Here is a 22,252-nt window from a genome sequence, read left to right as displayed (position 1 = left end):
CGAAGCCACCAGCGTGCCGATGCTGCCGGCGGGGTGCGATGGCAGAGGCGTGCACGGCGAGGGGAGCCGGCCCGAAGCGGCGGTGGGGGAGCTGAGGTGTTCCCCCCGCTCCCACGCCTCGGCACGGCAGGAGGCACGCGGGGCGACGTGCGGGCACATGCGGATGCGACGCGGGCAGAAAGCGGCAAGCGCGGCCGGGGCCTCCCGTTTACCAGAAGTAGGGCTTGCTCCTGCAACAACTGCTGCTGCAGGATCTCTAACTGTCTCTGCTCCTCCTCTAACTGTCGCCTGATGTACTCCTGGAGGCAAGGGCAGCAAGGATCAAAGGAAAAAGAGAGAGAGAAGGTAAAAGAGACAGTATTTCCCAAGAGGAAGGAGAATGAGGTGGGCACCCACATCCATCCCACCCTAGAGCAGACACTGATCGACCAGCCTGGGCACCCTCCATCCCCGCCCAAAGACCCCCGGGTGTCTGCCACTCTACAGGGGACCCCTGAGGGTAAAGAGTGCGAACCACTGGGAAATGGCAAACGTTAACCGGGAACGCCACAGAACCCGGCCCTGGGCACCAGCGTGTGGGAACAGCCTGCATCAAGTGTCTCCGCACCCACGGGCCAGCAAGTGGATCCACATGGAAACAAATCACGGCGGTGGAAAGCGACACACGCGGCGTCAACAATTAATCGATCTGCTCTCAAGTGGCAAAAAATAGGAGCGCTTACGAGGGAAGCCTCTGACTCGAGGAAGAGGAATCGGCGCTGCAGCCGGGTTACCTGCTCGTGCTCCGCGCGCCGCCGCTCCTCCTCACGCCGCATCTGCTCCTCGTAGTGCCGCCGCTGCTCCCGCTCCTGCTGCTTCCGCAGCTCCTTCTCCCGCCGCTGCTGCTGTGGGGGCACAGGCACAGGTCAGCACCCCCCTCCTCTCCCCTCCGCCGCCACTCAGGGTTTTCGGCACCCAGGAGATGCCCTGCCAGCAGGCAGGTCTGTTTGGGGTGGTAGAGGGGCTTGTCGATCCCACTGTGTCCCCACGCGCTCTGGTGCCTGGCACCGGCTATGGAGAATGCACGGCATCCTCCCAGCCAGCGCCGGACCCGTTTCTTCTCCCACTTCTAGGTGGACCCAGGTGGGCAGTGCACAGTCCCCACTTACCAGCGTGCCTGGCTGTGGGGTTCACCAGTGCCCGGACGCAGGGGGGGTCACCCTGGGAGCTGTACAAGCTCATCACTCACGGGGAACTGAAGTCTCAGCCCCAAACCCACCCACCAGGACAAGGGAGGGTGATGGGGGAGCTGCTGCCTGCTGAGAGGAGAACGTATTTCACAGAATAACAGCATGGTAGGGGTTGGAAGGGACCTCTGTGGGTCATCTAGTCCAACCCCCTGCCGAAGCACGGTCACCTACAGCAGGCTGCACAGGACCGCGTCCAGGCGGGTCTTGAATATCTCCAGAGAACGAGACTCCACAGCCTCCCTGGGCAGCCTGGGCCAGGGCTCCGTCACCCTCAGGGTGAAGAAGTTCTTCCTCATGTTCAGCTGGAGCTTCCTCTGCTTCAGTTTGTGCCCATTGCCCCTTGTCCTGTCGCTGGGCACCACTGGAAAGAGTCTGGCCCCGTCCTCCTGACACCCACCCTGCAGATATTTATAAGCATTTCTAAGGTCCCCTCTCAGCCTTCTCTTCTCCAGGCTGAACAAGCCCAGCTCCCTCAGCCTTTCTCTGTAGAAGAGATGCTCCAGTCCCCTCCTCATCCTCGTAGCCCTCCGCTGTACTCTCTCCAGTAGTCCCTCTTACGCTTGCTGAGACCAGAGGCTAACACAGCAGACCCCAAATCCAAGGGTCTCCCTTTCGAAACACAAAATGAGCAGGGTGGAGGGGCCTCCCTCGCCGTCGCAGGCCACCCCTGCCCTCTGCCTCCTGGGTGGCATCCCTGCTCGCGTGGCTCCGCAGCACCTTTGCCGACAGCAACCCCAGGCATTTTGGGGTGATGCCAACCTACAGCCTGCTGCCAGCTGTCCGGGGCAAGCTGCGCACCCAGGAGACGCCCGCAGCCCTCACAACCCCTGCATTTAACCCAACACAACTCCTGCAACTGCCCCAAGCACCCCGCTCTCCCGTCCTGGGGAAAGCCATGGCGGCAGCCCCGCAGCCGGCGCATCGGCAGAGGGCACTCGGATGCCAACATCGGCTACCGAGGCTCCTCAGCCTGCCATAACTCCGTATGCGCCGGGCGCAGCAACGCCCGTGCAGCGCTAACGGGGAGGCAATGCACTGATGCACAAACCCAGTCCTCTTTTGTCTCCCCCTTCTTTCCTCTTTTTTTTTTTTTGCCCCGTTGCCGACACAGAGCAGCTGAGCCGACCGCGGCGGCGAGGCAGGCAGCGGAGGGGCTGGCAACGCCGTCCGTGAGCTGCATCACACGGAGGGCTGGAGCCGACCGCTGGCTGCGTGGCTCTGCCCAGCTGGCCAGTGGGGCTATCTGGAGACAAAGATGCTGCTCTGCAGCAAACCTGCACTCTATATACAGATGGATTTGATATCTATGTCTATCTACAGATAGATATCTATATACGTACCTCCTGCATAGATGTCTAGCCCTACTATAGATATCTATCTATAGAGATATCATACAGATGTCTGTATAGATCTACCTCTATAATAGACATCTAATACAATAGGGCCATCTCTAATATATATATCTGTAATAGGTATCTGATAGATCTACTCTATTAGATAATATATTACAGATATTATAATTCTATGTCTATTCTATATTCTACTCTATATTCCATTCTATCTCTCTATGTATCTCCCTAAAGTTAGATATCTATAAATATCTTTATAGCTAGACACCTATAAAGATAGCTGTATCTATAGACAGACACATAGATATTTTAACAAACACTTAAATACACCCCCTCCACTCCAGTACAGGGAGGAGCCCCTGCCTGTCTTGCTGCTGTCTCCCCGTCCACCGGTAACACCCACAGCCACCCTGCACAGGGATGCTGCCGCTTTCCTCCAGCTCAAGGCTCGAGCTGCCGCACGGCTTCGGTGCCACCTCTAGGCATATTCATCAGCGCCGTCCCACTTGCCTCAGGGAAGGAAAATCGCACCCAACCTGAAATAACCTGCCAGCTCCAGACTCCGGCGTGTCCCACGCCGGGCGCAGCCGCTCGCACTGCCCACGTAAGCTGGGGACGCATGTGTTACTCTGCGCGTACGCCTGTCCTCACTGAGCCCAACGCGAACGCAGGGCTGCTTTGTAGGTTTTTTTGAACTCTGTACTAGGAATTGCAGAGGATACGCCACCAGGACGTGGTGACTGCAGCAGTAAGGGTTAGGCAGGGGATTTCTTGGTTTCGCCAGCGCTCCCTGACCTCCTCCGATGAGCGCCGTTGGCGATGGTCACTGCTCCCGTGTGGTCAGGAGCACGGATCCTTTGACTAAACGGGTTGAATACACGTTACCTCGAGCTTCCAATCACAGCATGTATCACTCTGGGTTTGGGGTGGGTTTTAATACTGGTTTTTCAGTTAAAATAGCACGCTGCTGAATAAAGCACAAAGTGCTTGTGTAGGCTGGGTTTGGCTGGCAGGAGGCGAGGCCCTGAATGCTACAGCTATTTCTTAACTAAAAACCACCCGACTGGTCTTTATTGCCAATCCGGCAGGCGAACAAAGCCAAACCCCTCCAAGGAAGGGGACAAAAGCCTTTTTCCCAGAGAGGGAGCAGCACACCACCATCGTTCCAGGGCACCATGCGCCCAGCAGCCCATTTGCACACAAAAAAGCCTATTTAACCCCAGGAGCTAGGAACTGAGCCCCCCAGGCACAGCTTTCTTTGGAAGCCAGGCCTGATGATCTTCTGGATATCTAAAGGACCTCTGCACCCTGCCGCAGCCAGGCTCTTTGGGCTGAGGCTGTGAGCGGGATGCAATACATACATTTATGGAGGCCAGGAGTGAAGAGCTTCCCTCCAGCTCAGCAGCGTTTTTGTCAGGTCACATTATAAGCAAGTCATTTGTCACGGTCACATCCCGAGCACCTCCAGCTAAAGGCCAGCATCTCAGCAGCGCGGGGCTGCATCGGCAGCAGCACAGCCCCGCTTCAGCAGCTGGCAAACGTCTGGAGAGGACCTGGCACTGCGGCGGGCGAAGCCTCCAGCAATGCACCCATCTCCCCTCCACCTCTGCTCACGCCAGTGCCGAGCAGTGCCAGGATGACAGGGACCCTGTCTGAGCAGGGATTGAGATCAGCGAGATGCAGCTGAAAACCGTGTGTGAGAAGCACACGTAGAAAGGAAAAAAAAGAAAAGGGAGAGATTCAAAGACCTCTCTTTATTTGCCTCCTTTTCTCCCTGTTTTCTGCCCTCCCTCTCGCACTGCGAATGCACACTTCCCATGTTTCTCCAAGCCTGAAACTACTGTGTGTATTTACACTATCCAGATCTATTATTCATGCAAGGCAAGAGCACCAATTAATTAGGACTGCATTTATATAACTCTGCAGGTAAAGCTATATGTAGCTGCTTGTAAGTCAGAATGGGATCTTCTTTGCCCTGCACTAGAAATGACAGGTTTTAAAATATTGATGAGGGAAGACATACGAAGGCGAAACCTCTGGTGGGAAGGCCCTTGGAGGCCTGGCATGAAACAAGGACTTCAAAGGAGCAAGCTCACTTTGCTAGATCAGGCGCATTCAGGATTACGAGCGACTGGCGAGCCGGAGCTGCCCCGTGACCCTGGCGAGCTTGGAGGGACACTGACACTCTCAAGGTGAGGCTCCTGGAAACCTTGGCTGCCGCTCCCAAACACGAGCACGAGCCAGCGAAGAAGTGGAAGGGGAACTCCAAGCGACAAATGAAAACAAATACTGTAGATGGTTGTGTTGTTGTGACAGGCTCATTTATCTGAGCCACCAGGGAAAGAGGGTCTGTGGCTGGAACATCATCTTTCCTGACACACCAAGCACCGGAGCACGGAGAGGTGTTTCCCACTGGCAGAGAAACTGGGTCAGAACTTCCCACCATGGAAAACGGGGATCTGACACGCTCTGAACCACTGCAGGAGCTTGTAGTCGGGATCATTGTGAAGGGACGCTCCATGCAGGAAAAGGCTCCTGCTTCAGAAACGACGAGCTCTGCACGCTTTCTAACTAAAGAAAAACTAGAGAGACATAAGGCTGAGCACACGCCGGTGCTAGAGGAGCTGCCGTAACGCAGCTCTCCTTGGAAATGGGTAGGGGGCTGCTGCCGGGACCCCCGCAGTGCCGCACGTACCGTGCTACTGCGAGGAGGCTGTCGTCTTCACGAAAATGTCCCCACAAGCTATACAACACCTCCACGTGCAGAAGAAAATAACAACCACCATTTTAGCTAGCCTAGGTTTATCTATAATTAATTGCTGGATTTTTTTTGCATTGCTTTACAAGAGCTTCCAGTAGACAGTCTTCTGCTGGTTAACACACACAGGAGCTGCAGTGATTTTTTATCCCCTGAACACCCAGCTCTATATCCGCACTGAATAAAACCTCACACGCAAACAACACGGTGCTGAGATTTGCCTTCTACGTTCCCCATAAAGATCTGACCCTCGGTTTATACCTAGAAAGGAAGAAAACCCACAACACAGCAGAAAGAGGAGGTTATGCAGACCCCTCCCTGCCTGCGTCTGCCCACTGCTGCCAAGGGGTCTGCACAGAGATTTATCTCGCAGGATCCCTAACGCTCCTGACCGGGAGATGCATTACTCCCACAGCTCAGCTGGAGTTTCGGTGGTTAAACTGGCACAGCAAGGCTCATTCTGTGCCAGCAACAAATGGAGGGCTTATTAGGGAACTATATATCTCTCATATATGTACATACAGGGAAAAATTAAAATATAGTCAAGCCTATACACCCTTTTACATTACACAAATATTTTCCTTAGTGCTATTTCATCTACTGATCTTTAATTCTCTAACTTGGGGGGGTGGTGCTGTTAGTTCTGGTGCACATTTTGAATTCACGAGACCAACTTTCTGCCCAAGGGAAAACAAAGCTGCAACTCTACTCCTGTGAAGGTCCCGGTTTCAAAGCTAGCTTGAGGATTTTTACGTCCACTGCAATTAGAGACAGCTGCAAACCCAAATCTCTCCGGCTGCCTGCACGAAGATTCAGCCTTAAAGAAGGAAATGGGTCAGCTGTTGAAAAAGGAGACTCCAGTGTGCGACGGATGCAAGGAGGCACGCTAAGGATGGCAGCAGGTCTCGGGGGCAGCATGAGGTGCATCAGGAGACCACCAGATTTCTTTACTTGACTTTTTTACACCTGCATTTAGTGCTATTGCCAGAGCAACATTGGGAGATGGTGGATTTCCCCCAAAAGGCCCTAAAATGAGAGGTACTTCATGAGAGGTTAAGAAATCCTGGTTTAGCAAGATCAAGATGACAGAAAAAACGGGATTTCTTCATTACAATCTCTGCTGGGTGAGGGAACAGAAAAGGTAGGAGCTCTACCCCCGCTAGTATTTAAAAACAAGATTGGAAAACCACCAGAAAATCTACTGAAGGTCTGCTCTGACAGAGGAACGGACCAGTTATCCCACTAACAGCCTTTCTCCAGCTCTTTGGCTGTGCATTGCCAGTACAAATTCACTCCAGGCGTTTTTGAGCTTGGCATCCAATGAAGTCAGTCCTTTGGGTGCTGCGCTGGCACCCAGCTGACGGCCTCGCCCAGCCTGGGCATCTCCACGGTGTCTCGCTATGACTCAGAGCTCTCTATAAACACGGTAACACGCGTGGCAGCACGCAACGGGCTGACTTAGGAGCCCCAAAAGCCACCAGCTTCAAGAGTTTATTTGTCCCGGATGCTCTGTTGGTTTTAAAGGTCGACTTTATTTTGAAAATACAGTAACCTGAGTCTTCCACTGGTCTCTCCTCCCAGAGATTTGCTGGTACAGTACTGCCTATTGGAGGCACACCCCATCTTAGTCAGACCATAAAGAAGCATGGAAGAAACCATGTTCCCATCAACCAAAACAAATCCAGAGCCAGGAGTCAACAACTCATGCCAGGACAAAGCTAGCACGAGAAAACGCAGAGAGGCCAAAAGGGAACAGCCTGGCTGCTGCTGAAGGGTTCGGGTGCTGTGATGATGGGTAGGAGAGCTGGAGCAGCACTGCTCTCTGGAACAAACCTGCAGTAACATAGATGGAGCATGCTGGGTGCCTCTGGGCAGCGATACCAAACTCGGCACAGCTGTGGCAGCCGCTGTTTGCTGCCTCTGTCCAGCAATCAGATGCTTCCTGCCCCAGAACACATGGGAAGAACATCAAGACTTCCTACGACTACCTGAAAGGAGGCTGTAGTGAGGTGGGGGTTGGTCTCTTCTCCCAAGTAACTAACAATAGGACAAGAGGAAACGGCCTCAGGTTGCATCAGGGGAGATTTAGATTGGATATTAGGGAAAATTTCTTTACTGAAGGAGTGGTCGGGCATTGGAACAGGCTGCCCAGGGAGGTGGTGGAGTCCCTATCCCTGGAGGGGTTCAAAAAATGTGTTTAGGCCATGGTTTAGCAGGCACGGTGGTGGTGGGTTGATGATTGGACTTAATGATCTCAGAGGTCTTTTCCAACCTTAATAATTCTATGAGGACCAAACTGTACCCGCCACTGGCTGGCTGTGCTAGAAACAGTGGGACAGCCTGGGGGTACAAACCCCTCCCCGTGTCCCCGGGCAGAGGCAGCATCGTCCCCAGGCCGGGCACTCGGACTCCTCCAGGAGCAGACAGCTCAAGGGGAGGATGCTCGAAGCTGCTTGTGCGGCTCCTCTCGCCCGCTCCCTGCACCAGCAATGAAACTTTGCCTGCTAATCCCTGCCTCTACTGTTTTTCTGGTTTTCCTACAGCTGCCCACGGCAGATACACCACACCTCGCAGCCGGCAAAGCCGCGGCTGGCCGCGCTGGGGAGCGTCCCTCCTAACCGCCGCCACAACTCACCACGTTTGCAACAGCAGGTTTGCACCTCTTCAAGGACTCCTGCTTTAATCCTCACCATAGCAACTCGGCTATGTTTCTTGCTTCCCGTGCAAACAGTGTCTGATAGTGAGGAGAGCACATTTCGCTCCGTGGCTGGAGATGCAGGTGAAGCTAAACCTGTCTAGAGGGGCCTGAGAAGACAGGCACCCGAGAAGCTGTTGGGGCCACCACAGCCACCGGCACGCAGCTGCCCGCTCTGCCCTAACCCTGGCTAAACCTGTGGGGCTGGTCATGCTGGTGGACCTGTGCTGGCGAGGGCAGAGGATGCCTCTTCTTTCCCCAGCTCTCTGATATGGCAGGAGAGGTTAGACTCGATGGACTCGATGCTGGCTGATGGTTGGACTCGATGATCTTCAGAGGTCTTTTCCAACCTATGATTCTATGATTCTGTGAGAGTGAAAATGCCTCTTCACCAGCTTTTCCCCAGCAGATCTCTCCTTTTCCATTTAGGTCTGAAAAATGTAAGGCAGCTGGGAAGAAGGCAATGGGTGAAGCGGCCCAGGGGGCTGTTAGAGCCACCAGAAACAGCAGCATTGATTTTAAATCCTGGCTATGGTGGCATTAGCTTTTAATGAGATGAGGGAAAGGACGGGGGACCGGCAGAGCCTGGGGTCTGTGCTCCTCCCGGCACCGCAAGGCAGTGCCTGCATGGCTCGGGGAAGAGCTTGCCAGCCGAGCGAGAGGATTAGCCCTCCATTCAAAACCTGCCTGGGAAGCGGCAAAGAGAGAGAACAATTTTCTTCTATGTGAAGAGAACCCATTAATACAGCGACAAGCATTGTACTCATTACAGGATTGCGGCTAATCTGGTGTTTGCTTTTATTCCGCCCTTGTTCTGCTCCTGTACTGCTTGCAGCGAGCAGACTGGGACAAAGGTAGAGCCAGGCTTCCCTATGACAGTCCTCAGCTCTACTGGGGCAGGGATTTCAGGGTCTGTCCAAACCCTGTCCTCTCTCCGAGCAGCTGGCCAGCTTTGGGAAGGGCGCAGGACGTGAGCAAAGCCTGACCTACAACGTATTGAACACGCGACGCTCTGCGCTCTGACAACACGACAGACCTACATATTTACCAGACTGAAAAAATGCTTCGTCTGGGATTTACTGGTGTTGGCTTTTGCCCCGGAGGGGCTCAGAGGACCACCTCGAAGAGGGGCTGTACCATCATCGACACCATCAGCTGCCTGAAATTCCTTCCCGTCTGCGCCCCTGGCCTGGGGGCATTACCCAGCACACAGAGCCAGGTTAAACGCAAATTATGGGGGTGGCTGCTCCAACAGCCCATTTACTGCAAGTCTTTTTTTCAGACATATTGGTGCCCTCTTCGGAAAGCTTATTTAATTACCCTTAACGTATGAACCCTTCAAGTCAGATGCTTGGGATGAGTTCAGTGCGAGGTGATGGGTGCCTTCGTGCAAAACCCCACCAAAAACCCAAGAGCAGGGGAAAAGCCCCCTTATTTTTTGGTGGACTTCTGCAATCCAAGACCCAGAAGCTAAACCAAAAGCGAGCACTTTCTACAGAGTACACGGCCAGGCTGTGCAGCTCAGGGACAAAGTCACCCGGTCAAATCCTGCAGCTGGATTTTAAATGGGGTGGATAATTTTATGACCGATTGGATTTGTAGCTGGTATGTTAAGACAAGGGTAATGAAATCTTATGCTGCGGGGCACATATGGATCATTGCACAAGTCAGGCAGGCATCTGCCCCTCCCCTGCAAGAGAAATTGTAATTGGCAGGCACTGGAAGGACTAAAGCTGAAATTGGGGATTAGAGGGGACACAAGCGGTACATGGATCTGGGGAAAGAGCAAACGGAGCTATTCAGCTTGTTCTCAGCTGTAACAGTCCACAGCAGCAAATAACGACAACAAACTTCACAGACGCCTGGACCAGTAAGTTTTGCACAGCTCAAGTGAATACAGCTATCACCCCAATACCGAGCTAACTCTGCTTGGTAGTTCCAGGGATCCCTTTAAGTTTGGTATTTCAAGGGTTTATTTATAGCAAACCAGCTCTATTCCCTTCATGAGAGCTGGCAACGCTTACTATGGTGAGGAGAGTGGCTGGAGGCTGCTACGCAAAAAGCATGAGCGGAGGGTTCATCCCACGTAATGAAACATTTGGGGTGACCGACCAGAGAGGTTGGGACGTGACCTTCTTAAACCAGGCTGAGAACAGTCACTTGGGACCTGCTACCAGAAATCCCGCTGTTCTGCCCCGAAACAGCCTTTGCCAGCCCATTGCTCGGCTTTGGCCAGTTACCTCCTCCAGCCTTCGCCTCTGCTCCTTCTGCTCCTCGATCCGCTTCTGCCGCTCGGCCAGCAACTGCCGCTTGTGCTCCTCGTTCTCCCGCTGCTGCTGCTCCAGCTGCTGCCGGCGCAGAGCCTCCGACCGCTCCTTGTTCGCCAGCTGCAGCCGCAGGAAATCCCTTCTCAGCGTCGACTCCCCGGGCAGGTTTAGGATGGAGCTGCACAGGAGAGAAGCACAGAATCATCGAATCATTAAGGTTGGAGAAGACCTCTAAGACCATCAAGTCCAACTGTCGACCCATCACCAGCATGCCTGCTAAACCACCAGATCCCCTTCCACATCCTTAGTCCTCTTGCCAGGGGAAGTTCTGGGTCATTTTCCAACGTGGCCCCTTTCCCCGTCACCCCAACGACATCCCAACACCCGACAGTGCTTGGGCAGCAGCGGATGGAGGGATGGGGGGGGGGGGGGAACACCAGTGTTGGGACTGGGCAGCAGACACAGCGCTCTGTTCACAGCTCACCAGTAATTTATTTGTTAAAGGTTTCCTTTACATTAAGTTTCTAACCAAAGCCTCTTGTGCTGCAGCGGCACACACTATATTTAGCTGTTCACAAAGCACACTTAGCATGAATCACTGCCAGCTATTAAAATACTACATTATATCAGTGAAATAATGGAATAACCTGATACTAATTACAACAGCTCTGAATAATATCACCAAAGAAAGTTCCAGCCCTAGCACGCTTGCAGCAGCACGAGGGAGGTTTCATGGTGAAAAGTTACATGGCAGTAAGGAGTCACACCTGGATGTGAGGAACAGCATTTTCAAGAATCTTCTTTAATTTCGCCTCATGTTTTCCACATCTAAATACCCACACTCCCATGACAGCATCGCGCCGTGCTGCATATCCCACGGGTGATGGGGTAGCCGGTCTTCTTCCCCAGCTTTGGCCAAGGTGACCTGCAGCATCAGTTTATACCCACACCAGCTAGCAGAGGGAATATGCCAGGGAACGGGACAGAGTGCTCAAACTGTCCTTTTTCCATTTCTAGTTCATATGAGCCTGTAATCCAAGATGATTTTCTACAGAGTTAGCGAGATCTAAGTGCAGAAATGCAGTGCTGATTCTTACCTGGGCTCTCCAGAGTCATTTTCCTCCTCCTCCTCCTCGCTTCCACTGTACTCGTACTCTGTCTCATCTAGGAACAGAATTGCTCATCAGTGCCCTGTGCTGGACTCATTTGTTTTTCCAGTGGTTGAAAACCCCAGAGCTCCGATGGCAGAACAGACAACTCTCTTTTACTCAGATTGAAAAGAGTAAGCAGCATTATTTCTCTCCATTTTCTGTTCTTACGGGGGGCTGCAAGGCCAGGAAGGCACGGGTGGTCTCCCTGGGTGCTGGCACCTTGCACACCCATGCTGGCTGGGACGAGGGCTGCGGTCCCAGCCGGAGCACGGCAGGCAGCACCAGCACAGCAGGCAATGGCCTCCAGCAATCAAAGACACTCGGCACAAAGATGGGGGTGTCCGTAAAATGAGAATTTATCCCCATACAGCAAAGACAGAGAGTGGCCCTCTTCGTCAGTAGGGTTCTTCCAAGGGAGGTGCACCACAAGCTATTGAAGCCATGGGCCCTGGACGGTGGGATTCAACCACGGCTCTGAAGGTGTGGACTCCTCTCTCCCTAAACATCTGCTTTTCCTATGCAAATCTATATATTTTCCAGGCAATGAAGACATCTACGTAAAAGCCCAGCTGCAATGTTGTGCTACACACTGCGATTTCTACTGGGATATCACCTTTATCGGATGAAGGGAATGATAGCAAAAGGAAGGCTCGCATTTATCCAATTACTCTCCATCTCTAGGGTCCAACCTTCATTTGCCAGACTAAACACATTTATTACTTCACTGGGATCCCGTTTTATTGTTTTGATTGTAGTGAAATCTATTACAAGCGGCTGGAAGGTACGCATGAAAAATTAATACTACTACCAATAAGAAGAGAAATAGCAACATATTAATCTGCTGGAATCTACAAATGAGCTTTCAAATTAAAATTCAGTTCACAAGCAGCTGAATACTTCAACAAGTTTCTTCAGCTATCTGATCTTCCTTTCAGAGGACTTTGATAGGGCCTGGAGAGTTCACTGAAAACATTCCATTTAATAGGTTATTCCCAGTCAACGGAATTGCTCTGGGGCAAGGGTCTTATCTCGATGTTCGTTTGCACAACTCTGCTCATCGCTGGTGCAGCGTGAATGTCACGTAAATCAACAGACTTGGCATGAAATACGTGAGCTGGGAAAAATTCAGCTTAGCAGCTTCTCCCTCCCACACGCCAGTACGTATATATGCAGACGTAAATTTTATACACACATTTTAATGAATCAAAGCTGAAATGTTCCATGTGGAAATAACCACTTGGACAAAAAAGACACCATTTTTCACCAGAAAAAAAAAATATTAAAAAACACCAATTAACTCTCATGACAATAACTGGTAGGCTTTGTATGAACACTGATTGTTTTGCTATGGATACATATTTTCATTTCAATGACTGAGAGGAATCAAATCAAACAAAATAATTTGACCTCAAAACCATCACATGAAGGACCACACCTATTTAGCTCAACCAGTTTGCGAACAAACTTAGCCATCTGAATGAGGGAAACAGGTACTGAGACCACGAGCAACCCTTCTTCTCCCCATCTGTTTCGCCCACATGGGTGCACCTTGGTCTACCCTACCAGTCTCCATGCGCACAGCAGAGGTCAAGGATTGCCCGGAGCACTTCTTCTCCACTAACCTTTCTCGCCTCGCTTCTTTTTAGTCCTGTCGATGTGGTCCTTGAGCTGGATGCGGACCTGCCTTTCGTTGGGCTGGTCTCGGATGAAGGGGTGCTTCATCAGCTGCTCCGTGGTTGGCCTCTGGCTGTGGTTCTTCACTAGGCAGCTCTCAATGAAGGACTGAAATTTTTTAGACCTGGCCAAGGACAGAATAGGAAGGTACAAAAAAACAGGTAAATGTATCAGTTTCATATTACAAAGTGAGAAACCTGTGGGTATTTGAGAAGATTACTTGGCTGCTACACAGTTCTTGCTCAGACGCAGCCTTCCAAGAGGATTCCCATGACCTCTCTGTTGATGCTTAGCACTGTCTCAAAGCTGCACCATCACACGTGCCTTCTATCACTCCATCCTCTCCTACTCTTCCCATGCATGTTCATATCTACGCCTTCCTGGTGCAATTAGGAGAAACCACCATTCTGCTGAGTCTTTTGGGACCCATCACTACGACCAGGGAATCACCAAAGCCAGATGTCACCCACGGCAACCAAGAAAATGCAAGGGAGTGTTCCTCCTCCCTTCCCTCTGACCTGTGAAACTGCAGGTAGAAACAAGAGACAACGCACACAGATGTAAATGCAATTCCTTAATGGATTTTTTCTCATATTTTATGGTCCCAGGAAGTGTTTCAAGAGACGGACCTTTCTGAAGATGAGTGGGACAAGCTACGTTCGTGGGGTTTTTTTAGATTTGTCCACCCTACACGACATGGCTTGTTAAAGCTCAGAGAACATCTGGGCGATGCTCGCTGCCTGCAGCCCTTCCATGCTCTCTCAAGGAGAGCCCCAGCAGCATTACTGACCCACCAGGTCCTGGGGGACACCATGCCCCAGTCCTCCCACCACGGACCCAGGCGAATGGGATGTGCTCTTTGGACAGATGTGGGAAGGCAGCTGTGCGTGGCAGAGCCCAGCCCCTCCTCACAGCCTACCTTCCCACAAACAGTTAAATTCAATAATCTCAGCCAATACAATTTCAGCCCAGTCTTTAATAAACAAGTTTCTCTTCGTCTCAAGTGCTGCACAGCGGAAGTTTTCCTAGAACTAATTCCACCACATCATAAACCCAAGAGAACAGGGATTTACAAGCAAGAAAGATGTTGACAGGCCACTATACCCTATATTGCTTTAGCAAATAGGAAAATGAGTGTAAATTAATGTCAGAAGCCAACAGATACTACAGAATTGCATTAGAAGTAAAACAATCAGCTTTTAGGGATTTTACTTTTAAGCTGTCAGACTAAAAGTGATTTATCTTTCAAGTGCTAATCCATACAAATTGAGATGCAAAAATAAAATACACTACTGGATCCAATTAAATCCTCCCTCCAGCTTTATTAACGAGCAAAATCTTCCTTCCCCACCTTGCCTCAAGAAACCCCGTGTCTTGGTGTATTCCAGAAGAGACAAATCCATGCGACGCTCACAAAACTCCACTTCTAAAATATGATTCTCCCCTGTCGGTGTGCAGCTGGAGAGACTCCAGTCCTGTGTGTGTGGTCCAGAGCACCCGCAAATACGGTCGAGGTGAAGTAACTAAAATGTTATCCTCCAGTAAGTGATGGGTTTGTCTGTCTCTCAGGGATGGGGGTCCCAGGGCCCTGCGATGCCCTAAGATATCTTTGCATCCTTGAGCCGGCTGAGCAGCTATGGAAAGGGACCAGCTCATGCCTCTGCTTTTCCTGAAATCTCCAAAAAACCAAGGCTGTCCAGCAGCACAGTTCAGCCCTCACCAGGGCTGGAGCAGAAGACAAGGGCTTTCTCCCAGGCTCTGATCCAGGAGGACCCCATCACACATCTCCTCCTCTCCCTGGGCACAGGTCAGCCCATCTTCACAAACCACGGGCTCGTCCAGCTCCCGGGGTTTGCAAAGCTTAAATCAATGTTTGCAAAGTCTTTGCAGCTGCTTGGATGAAAAGTGGTATCAAAGCACAAATATCACCTCGTTAACAAAGAGGTTTTGCCATCTCTCCCAAGGCAGGGCTGGGGAGTGTTTATGGGAAAGACATCACTGAAGTTCACGTTCATTTTATCTGCAAAACGCAGGAAGAAGAAAATAAAGCTTTGTTGCTGGCTGGTTTTAATTGGGAAAGAAAATGATACCAAAGACTCCTTCATTTCATAGGAACACAGCACTATTTTAAAAGTGAGTTCAAGGATTTAGTAGGCAACAGAAGTATTTTCCTCTCTGGGATTTTTGACTCGGGGCAGCTCCCGTGCCTGCTTTCCCTCAGCCTTCCCTGACTCACCCTCCAAGGTGCTGGCAGTCATTCGCTATTTCTTTCACCTAAGGAAAAAGATGGTCTGCCCACTTTGTCTACTTCCATGTCTCGCTGCACGCAGAAGCAAGGATGAACTCCACGTTCAAGTTGAACCTTTCTTCATTTTGCTTTTCTCTTGTGATCTGTGCTTGTGAAAACCACTGGCTGCCACAGAGCCACCGTGAAAGCCCCGTCAAATATCTCCAGCCGTCTTGGGTTGGGCTTGCAGAGCTCCAGGACCTGTTCTGGCCGGGCTCAAAAACTCCAGCTGAGAAATGTGCTGAGGACAGCAAGTTTGCCCAGTGTCCCACCAATAATGCTAAAAAAAAAAAAAAGCTCTTAAGGAATTGGTGGAGTCGTATTGGCTTGGAGCTTCATCTGGGTCCTTTGGAGTCTCTCAGTGCAGTGAAAGCTGGGAAGATGGACACAGGCTTGAGTTGTGTGTGGTACACATGTCCCAGCTCTGCTGGAGACCAGGGACCCCTGCTTGTTCGTGGCAGGGTAGCAGAGGCCAGATGAGCACCACCCTCCCCTGGAGGGGTTCGATGCTGGAGTTTCATTAAACTAGAACTCCCAAAGCAATCCCTGTCTCAAAGAAGCTGGGATCCCATCCACGGGAGCGCAGCCCTGGACAGACCAGCAGACCCTGAGCAGACACCAGCACGGTTCTCCACCACGAGATGTGCAAACCTGCGACAGCCACCAGCCATGCGAGGAGAAGGTGGTGCCACGCAACACCCCGGCTTGCACAAAGGACATTCTGGTATCTCAGACCAGGGAAGAAAATACAACTTCCACCTCAGCTCCACTTTTACCTTACGGAGATGGGGAAATGTTCTGCCCAAAACCTGCTTTCGTCAGCTCCCCTCTGCCAGGAGGCTGAGGAAGCCTTTGCTGAATGCACAGAACTTTTTATATGTGAAATAAACTCTAAAGTCGTACAATCCATTTTGTGCTGTAGCAGTGAGAGCATAATGAAGCAGAAGACTGGTGATCTGGCAGAAAACAAGCATATAAATTATATTCTCAACTGACTAATGGTATCCTCAGAAGGATGTGCAAGGACAGCGAGCATCTTTGACACCCTCTGCAAGAGCCAGCCGGGAAAGGTCCCCCTCCTCCTGGTGTGGTACTGGAGCAGCTGATGATCAGGTTGAAAAAATGAAGATGCCTCCTGACAACGCCTGGGTGAGTTTTTAGGGGGCTGCTCCTAAAACCCCACCACCATGCGTCTCACGCAGAGGACTCCAAGCCCTTCTCACTCCTCTCCCTACCACAAAATACCTGCTGCTTTGGCACCAAGAGTTTTCAGTACCTACTCTTCTTTTTCTTTTTTTTCTCATCCCCCCCACCATCTTCAAAAAGGCAGTAAGCATAATTTCAAGGAATAAGCAAACCTTCTCTCCGTGAGCTCAGCCTATCTGGGAGCAAGGGGCAGTGCTGCCTCTCTAACATCTGGCAGATCTTGCCTGACCAAACCACTGCTGAACCTGGGGCAGGCAAACAGCACAAAGTAAAGACGAGTGTTTTTAAAGACTCCAGCTCCATCAGTACAGAACAGACAGTAACAAAACAACATCTGCTGGGCTTCAGGAACACTTTTCCTACGGGTTTTTATTGGCACGCCTTGGTTTTTTTATTTTTTTTTAATTTTTTTTTCTCAAAACAGTGATGTATTTTTTCCTGCAAAATTTTAAAATAAAGCCCAAATCTCTGCATTTCTGGGCAGTCAAGATAAACTACCCTTTTTTTGGCCTGGATACATGTTTCCACTTCAAAAGGGAACCTGACTGGAAAGAAAGGGGAGCCAAGCGAAGTGTCATCTGGCTTCAGGCTGCATGAACTGCCTTGGAAAAGCTGACTCTGCGCTGCGAAATGGCAGCGTTAGAGAGCGTTCCCCTCTCTGCCTACCTAGGAAGCCCTCCAACCCATGGTGAGCAACCCCTTCAGACCAAACTGCCTCTCCGCAGGAGATCAAGACCCAAACCTGCACTCACCAGAGCGATGCTGGAGACTGTCACTGACCCCTGAAGCTATATAAACACCAAGTCCCCAGCGTGCCTGGGCCACAGAAACAAGTTGCTCCAGAAACGTTCTTACAGGCGTTGAAGATTGAGAAAGAGACTCACCACTTCTTTGATTTCAACCTCGGGGCCGGGTTGCGGGGGATGAGGAAGAGGGCTCTCATGGGATGCATGTCACAGAGAGCTGCAAGGTGCAAGAAGAGGCATTAAACACGGCACGGCGTCCCGCAGACCCCCCGGGTTTCCGAAAGAGAGCCTTCACACCCAACTGCGGAGACCCAAGCATCCTCTGAAGCTGCAAGAGCTGCAGGGCAGGAGAACTTCAGGAAGAACTTCTTCACTCTGAGGGTGACAGAGCCCTGGCACAGGCTGCCCAGGGAGGTTGTGGAGTCTCCTTCTCTGCAGATCTTCAAGACCCGCCTGGACGCGGTCCTGTGCAGCCTGCTCTGGGTGACCCTGCTTTGACAGGTGGTTGGACTCGGTGACCCACAGAGGTCCCTTCCAACCACTACCATTCTGTGATTCTGTGATCTGCAGCGACAACCCCCTGCAGACAGCCCCTATCTGTGCCACTAGCTGTGTCACCGCGGAGGTTGGTGACACACAGTGCTGAGGAGCAGTGTTCTACCAGCTTCCCGTCCTCCACCCCTGTCTTCACCTGTACTTCATCTGAGTCCCAGACTGCTCAGGTGACATACTAGGAGCCATACAGGGTCATGTGCCTTTGCTCACTGCCCAGCCTGTCCCCACAGCCACGCTGCCCTAGAAGCTTTGTCCCCATGGACCCAGCGAGCTCCATCTCAGCGAGCCCACGTTGCTTGGGAAAACCTTTGCACGGTGTTTCTTGCACACAACTGAGTGTTGGCTGGTGCTCAGCAAACCCCAGCACGTTACAACCCAGGGTTAATTAAAGCAGGGCAATGCATCTACTTACGGGGAGCACCTTCTGCCATCTCGATGGCCGTTATCCCCAAAGACCACAAGTCACTCTGAAAAAGGAAGCAGAGACATACATGACACCGGGGAGCATGGTCACAGCAGCGGGCACTGGGCGAGGGGGGAAGCACGTCTCTCCCCAGCGCAGGGGGCTCAGCCCTGTGAGCTGGGTCTCCATGTCCTCCGCAAGCCCCTGGACCCACACCTTGGAAGTTTGACTCATCCTCCTGCCTTGCGTTGGAGCTTTAGAAGCGGCTCCCAACCCCACCGTTTATCCCAAGATTTATTTCAAAGCCTTCCAGGCATTTTTGGTGTGGGACACAGCCACTTTGCTGGGGCATCGCTCCCAGTGGCTGTGGTGAGGACACTGCCTGGGGATGGGGAGATGCTGATGACCTGAAGGTCTCCTGGTGGGGACACCTTAACGAGCCCTGTGCAGTAACGAACAAACCCCCAGCTCCCAGATGAGCTGGTAACAAAACACCCCTCGGAATCACAGCTAGGGTAAGCAGCAAACCTGGCTGCCAGCTCCCTGCTTAAAGCCGGGCGATACATCCAGGGATTTGATAGGGCTCCACAGAAAACTGGCTGCCTGGAATAGATTCAAAACTTGAAGTATCTTGAGATACCTCGGGAGGCTCGTGGATCATGGGCTGCTCATTAAATGGAAGCATCAAAAGCAGCATTTTGCCAGTGGAAGGAGAAATGGGCACTTTTATTTACCCTGTTCCCAAGCCCTGCTGATCCCACATGGTTGGTTGAGTCTCCTGAAAGATTAGAGCACCAAGAACGCACCTATTCAGGAAACTCTTTTGATTTCATACTTGTATCACTTTTCCTCCAATTTTCTCCCTTGCAAACAGCGACATTTGCACCCCCAGCTCCCTGCCAGAGAGCAGTGGGTGAGCTCCCCCCCACCTCCCCATCACCGACGAGCTGCGGCTGCCCCTCTGGATCTGGTAACGAGCCCCAGAGGACGGCTCGGCTCTCCTGGACAGCAGCGGAGGCAGACGCAGTACGTGCTTGGCGAGGGAGAATGAGCACCTTCCCTCACAGCACTGCTGCAACTCGTTTTTTTGCAGAAGGCAGCTAACTCATTATTCTGTGTATAGGGCTACTAATGATGCACAGCCCAGCACCCGATGCAGCGGCAACGGGACCCAGACCGATTTTGGTGCCTTTGTCTCCAGCGCAGCCTCTGCCACATCTCCAGTGGGGTGGAGGGACCTGCCTGAGATGGGAGGCCAGCAACAGCAAGGGCAGAAGCTGCAGGTGCACAAGGCACCAGAACAAGTCTGATGCTACACGCTGGAGAGCAGCTAGCCCATCAAAACCAGTAAACGTTGTACACAGGTACGTCTCAGGGTGGAAGGGACAGACTCTGCCCTCCCACCCTTCCTCCTGTGCCTCCAGCTCTCATGTCTTGCTCTCTGCCACGTCCCTGCAGTCCCTCTTCAATTTTCGCCTCTTCATCTCAAAAGCTGCCCTTTCCAAACCATTTCAAGCCTCTAAACCCACAATTTAGAGAGTAAATCCCAGAAAGGTTGTTCCTCCCAGCACAGAGCCCCAGAAGCTCGTCCGGAGCTAGGCAGAGCCTCTAGGGACCACAAGCACCTTCCCACATGCTCCACCCAGGAAAGACAACGTGGATTTTCAATTTCAAGGCACTCTTTCTGATTTTCAAGCCCAATTCTCCTCTAACAAATGCTGTCCTTGCCACACATTTTTGTACCTGCTTGAAAATTCTCTCTCAGATCTGATTTCCAGGCCTTTCACAGCACAGTCTCATCCACTCTGTTTCTGGTCAGCTGGGATTTCTGCTGCATACTTAATTATCGCAGTCTTTCCACATGATTCAGCACACATGACCCCTTCCCTTTGGGTTGTCGCTGAACTCCTTCCAAATCCCTAGTGTGTCTTTCCATACCGAGGTGCCCAGTGTTATACACAAAATGCCAAGTGATCTTAAAGCTGGAGCAATACAGAAGGGGATTATCACCTCTCTAAGGCTCCCAGAGAAAGCAGAAAACTCAGCGGGAAGCACACATTTTATAATGACCTGGAATTCAGGGGTTTTTTTTTGTGTGGGGGGTTTTTATTTTTGAGTCTGAAAAGCTTTTCAGTCCACCCAGCAAAAAGATGCTGCGCTAATATATTTGCATTGTCTTGACTTGGGAAGTGAAGCAAGCTTCGCACACCCCCCCCCCCCCCCTCCCCGATTCTAAGCTTATTGACAAGATATCTCTAAAGAAAAAAGGAAAAACGGCTGGGGGGAAAAACCAACAAATAACCGCAACAATATGGGGTTTTCTATTTGTCCTTTTTTAAAGTGGTTTATTTTTGTGAGGAGGTATTTACTGCCTCCTTCTATAGATTACAGAGGCAACTCTTTCTGGCTAAGAACACAGTGAGATCAGAGGCTTTTTGTCCAACAGATTAAGCCTGTGAGGATTCCTTTTTTCAGGCTATAAATCTCATCTTTTGTATTCCCTATTTTAAGCTGGTCGGCTAAACCCGAGAGCATCTGATTTGCATTCCTTTAGGAAAAAAAAAACGTCATTTACATTCCCACATTCCCCCCTTCCACTTCAAAGCAAGAGCATCAGGTGCAGGGATGTGATCCGGGGTACGGACTAATGTCCAGTGGCTCCCAGATCCCCACGCGCTCCGAAAACACCCTGCAGTCAGTGTGTCGGCAGCAATCAGCTTTCTGTTTCATACCCCCAGCCAAGGGAAAACGGTCAGTGCCAACTTCAGAGGCGCCAGCGCCCGGCTCGCGATGAGCGCTTGATCCTTGGGGACAATAGAGGGATTCTGGTCCCAGCGCTTCTGCATCAGTCAACGGCATACTAAGTGCCCTAGTTATTCCAGAAAGGGAAAAAACTCAGGGATTTCTGAGGGTAGAAACTAGCCTGTGAAGATATTGGTCCTTTTTTTTGAAAAAAAATAATAATAAAAAGCTGCAAGTAATTAGGGCATTGCACCAGGCGGCTGTCAGTGGAGAAGCTACGAAGCACTGCCATCAACGGAGCTGAGGAAACGCCTGTTGTAATTGGCTAATCAAAGAGAATCAAGTAATTGCAGATTAAACTCTTTCTACATGTCCTTATCATTAACGATTTCTGTAACCCGGAGTCTGAACTCAGACTGGAGAGCCGCTCTCCGGAAAGCCATCAGTTCAAAAGTTGACTGATGCACTGAAATAGCTGCAATACCAAAGCATCGCTTGGTTGCTTTAAACCCTTCATCTCTCAAAAACATCTCTGAGTGCTTGGTAATTGCACCCCGAGTGGTACCACAATGGTGGGCTGCTGCATTATATTGTAGTCTCCTACTGTTAGCAAGCAGCCACCCAGCTCCACACTAAAGGGTCTCTTTTTAAACATCACCTTGTAAAGTGACCTCTCGGCACGCATGTGAACAGAGGTACAGCGAGCTCTACATATGTCTTAACTTCTCCCCTCAAAGCTCATGTGCTGGTGTCCTGCTCTCCTCTCTGGACATGCTCAGTGGATCTGAGGGGGTTTGGAGCTAGAAATTCAAGCTCTGGATGCTTCATAACACCAAGGGACAAAAACTAAGGGACGTTTCTACAGATGTGTGTCCAGAAACTTGCAGTAAGGCAGAAACAGGATAAAAAATGTCAAGCACTCCTTGCTTTAACCATCGGACCTTGCTGTAGTTTGAATGGGCAGGTGGGACTTGTAACCCTCCTGCAGATCTGTTGCGCAGCGAGGGGCTCTGTGCCACGTTACAACTCAGCAGCAATGCTGCACTGCCACCAATCCCAAAATAAACTTCAAACAGGCAAGAGAGACATGTGAAAAGTAGGTCAGCCCCCCAAACGTCCGATTGTGTGGCAGCCTTCAGATCTCCCTGTGAATACCGCCAGCCTGTGGGCCAGAAGATCCGATTTTGCCC

The 22,252-nt window shown here is 51.2% G+C and overlaps 1 protein-coding gene across 7 annotated transcripts in view; it reads right to left on the bottom strand.

Annotated features, from left to right (window-relative positions):
• Positions 1-22,252, bottom strand: part of TNIK (TRAF2 and NCK interacting kinase) — a 168,962-nt gene that overhangs the window by 40,819 nt on the left and 105,891 nt on the right. For 4 of the 7 annotated variants that reach the window (XM_075418324.1, XM_075418326.1, XM_075418331.1 and 1 more), the window contains 7 exons: positions 18,330-18,384; positions 17,501-17,579; positions 13,072-13,247; positions 11,396-11,462; positions 10,272-10,476; positions 774-884; positions 213-299 (listed from right to left, as the gene is read on the bottom strand). In XM_075418324.1, coding sequence (XP_075274439.1) covers positions 213-299; positions 774-884; positions 10,272-10,476; positions 11,396-11,462; positions 13,072-13,247; positions 17,501-17,579; positions 18,330-18,384 — 780 coding nt within the window. The remainder of the gene's footprint in view (positions 1-212; positions 300-773; positions 885-10,271; positions 10,477-11,395; positions 11,463-13,071; positions 13,248-17,500; positions 17,580-18,329; positions 18,385-22,252) is intronic. The other 3 variants (XM_075418327.1, XM_075418329.1, XM_075418325.1) reach the window with 2 other exon arrangements.

Source organism: Opisthocomus hoazin, chromosome 4 (assembly GCF_030867145.1).
Source record: "Opisthocomus hoazin isolate bOpiHoa1 chromosome 4, bOpiHoa1.hap1, whole genome shotgun sequence".
In the NCBI taxonomy this organism is placed as follows: domain Eukaryota; kingdom Metazoa; phylum Chordata; class Aves; order Opisthocomiformes; family Opisthocomidae; genus Opisthocomus; species Opisthocomus hoazin.
The sequence above is the reverse complement of the archived record's forward strand: the minus strand, read 5'-3'. Positions and strand labels throughout refer to the sequence as shown.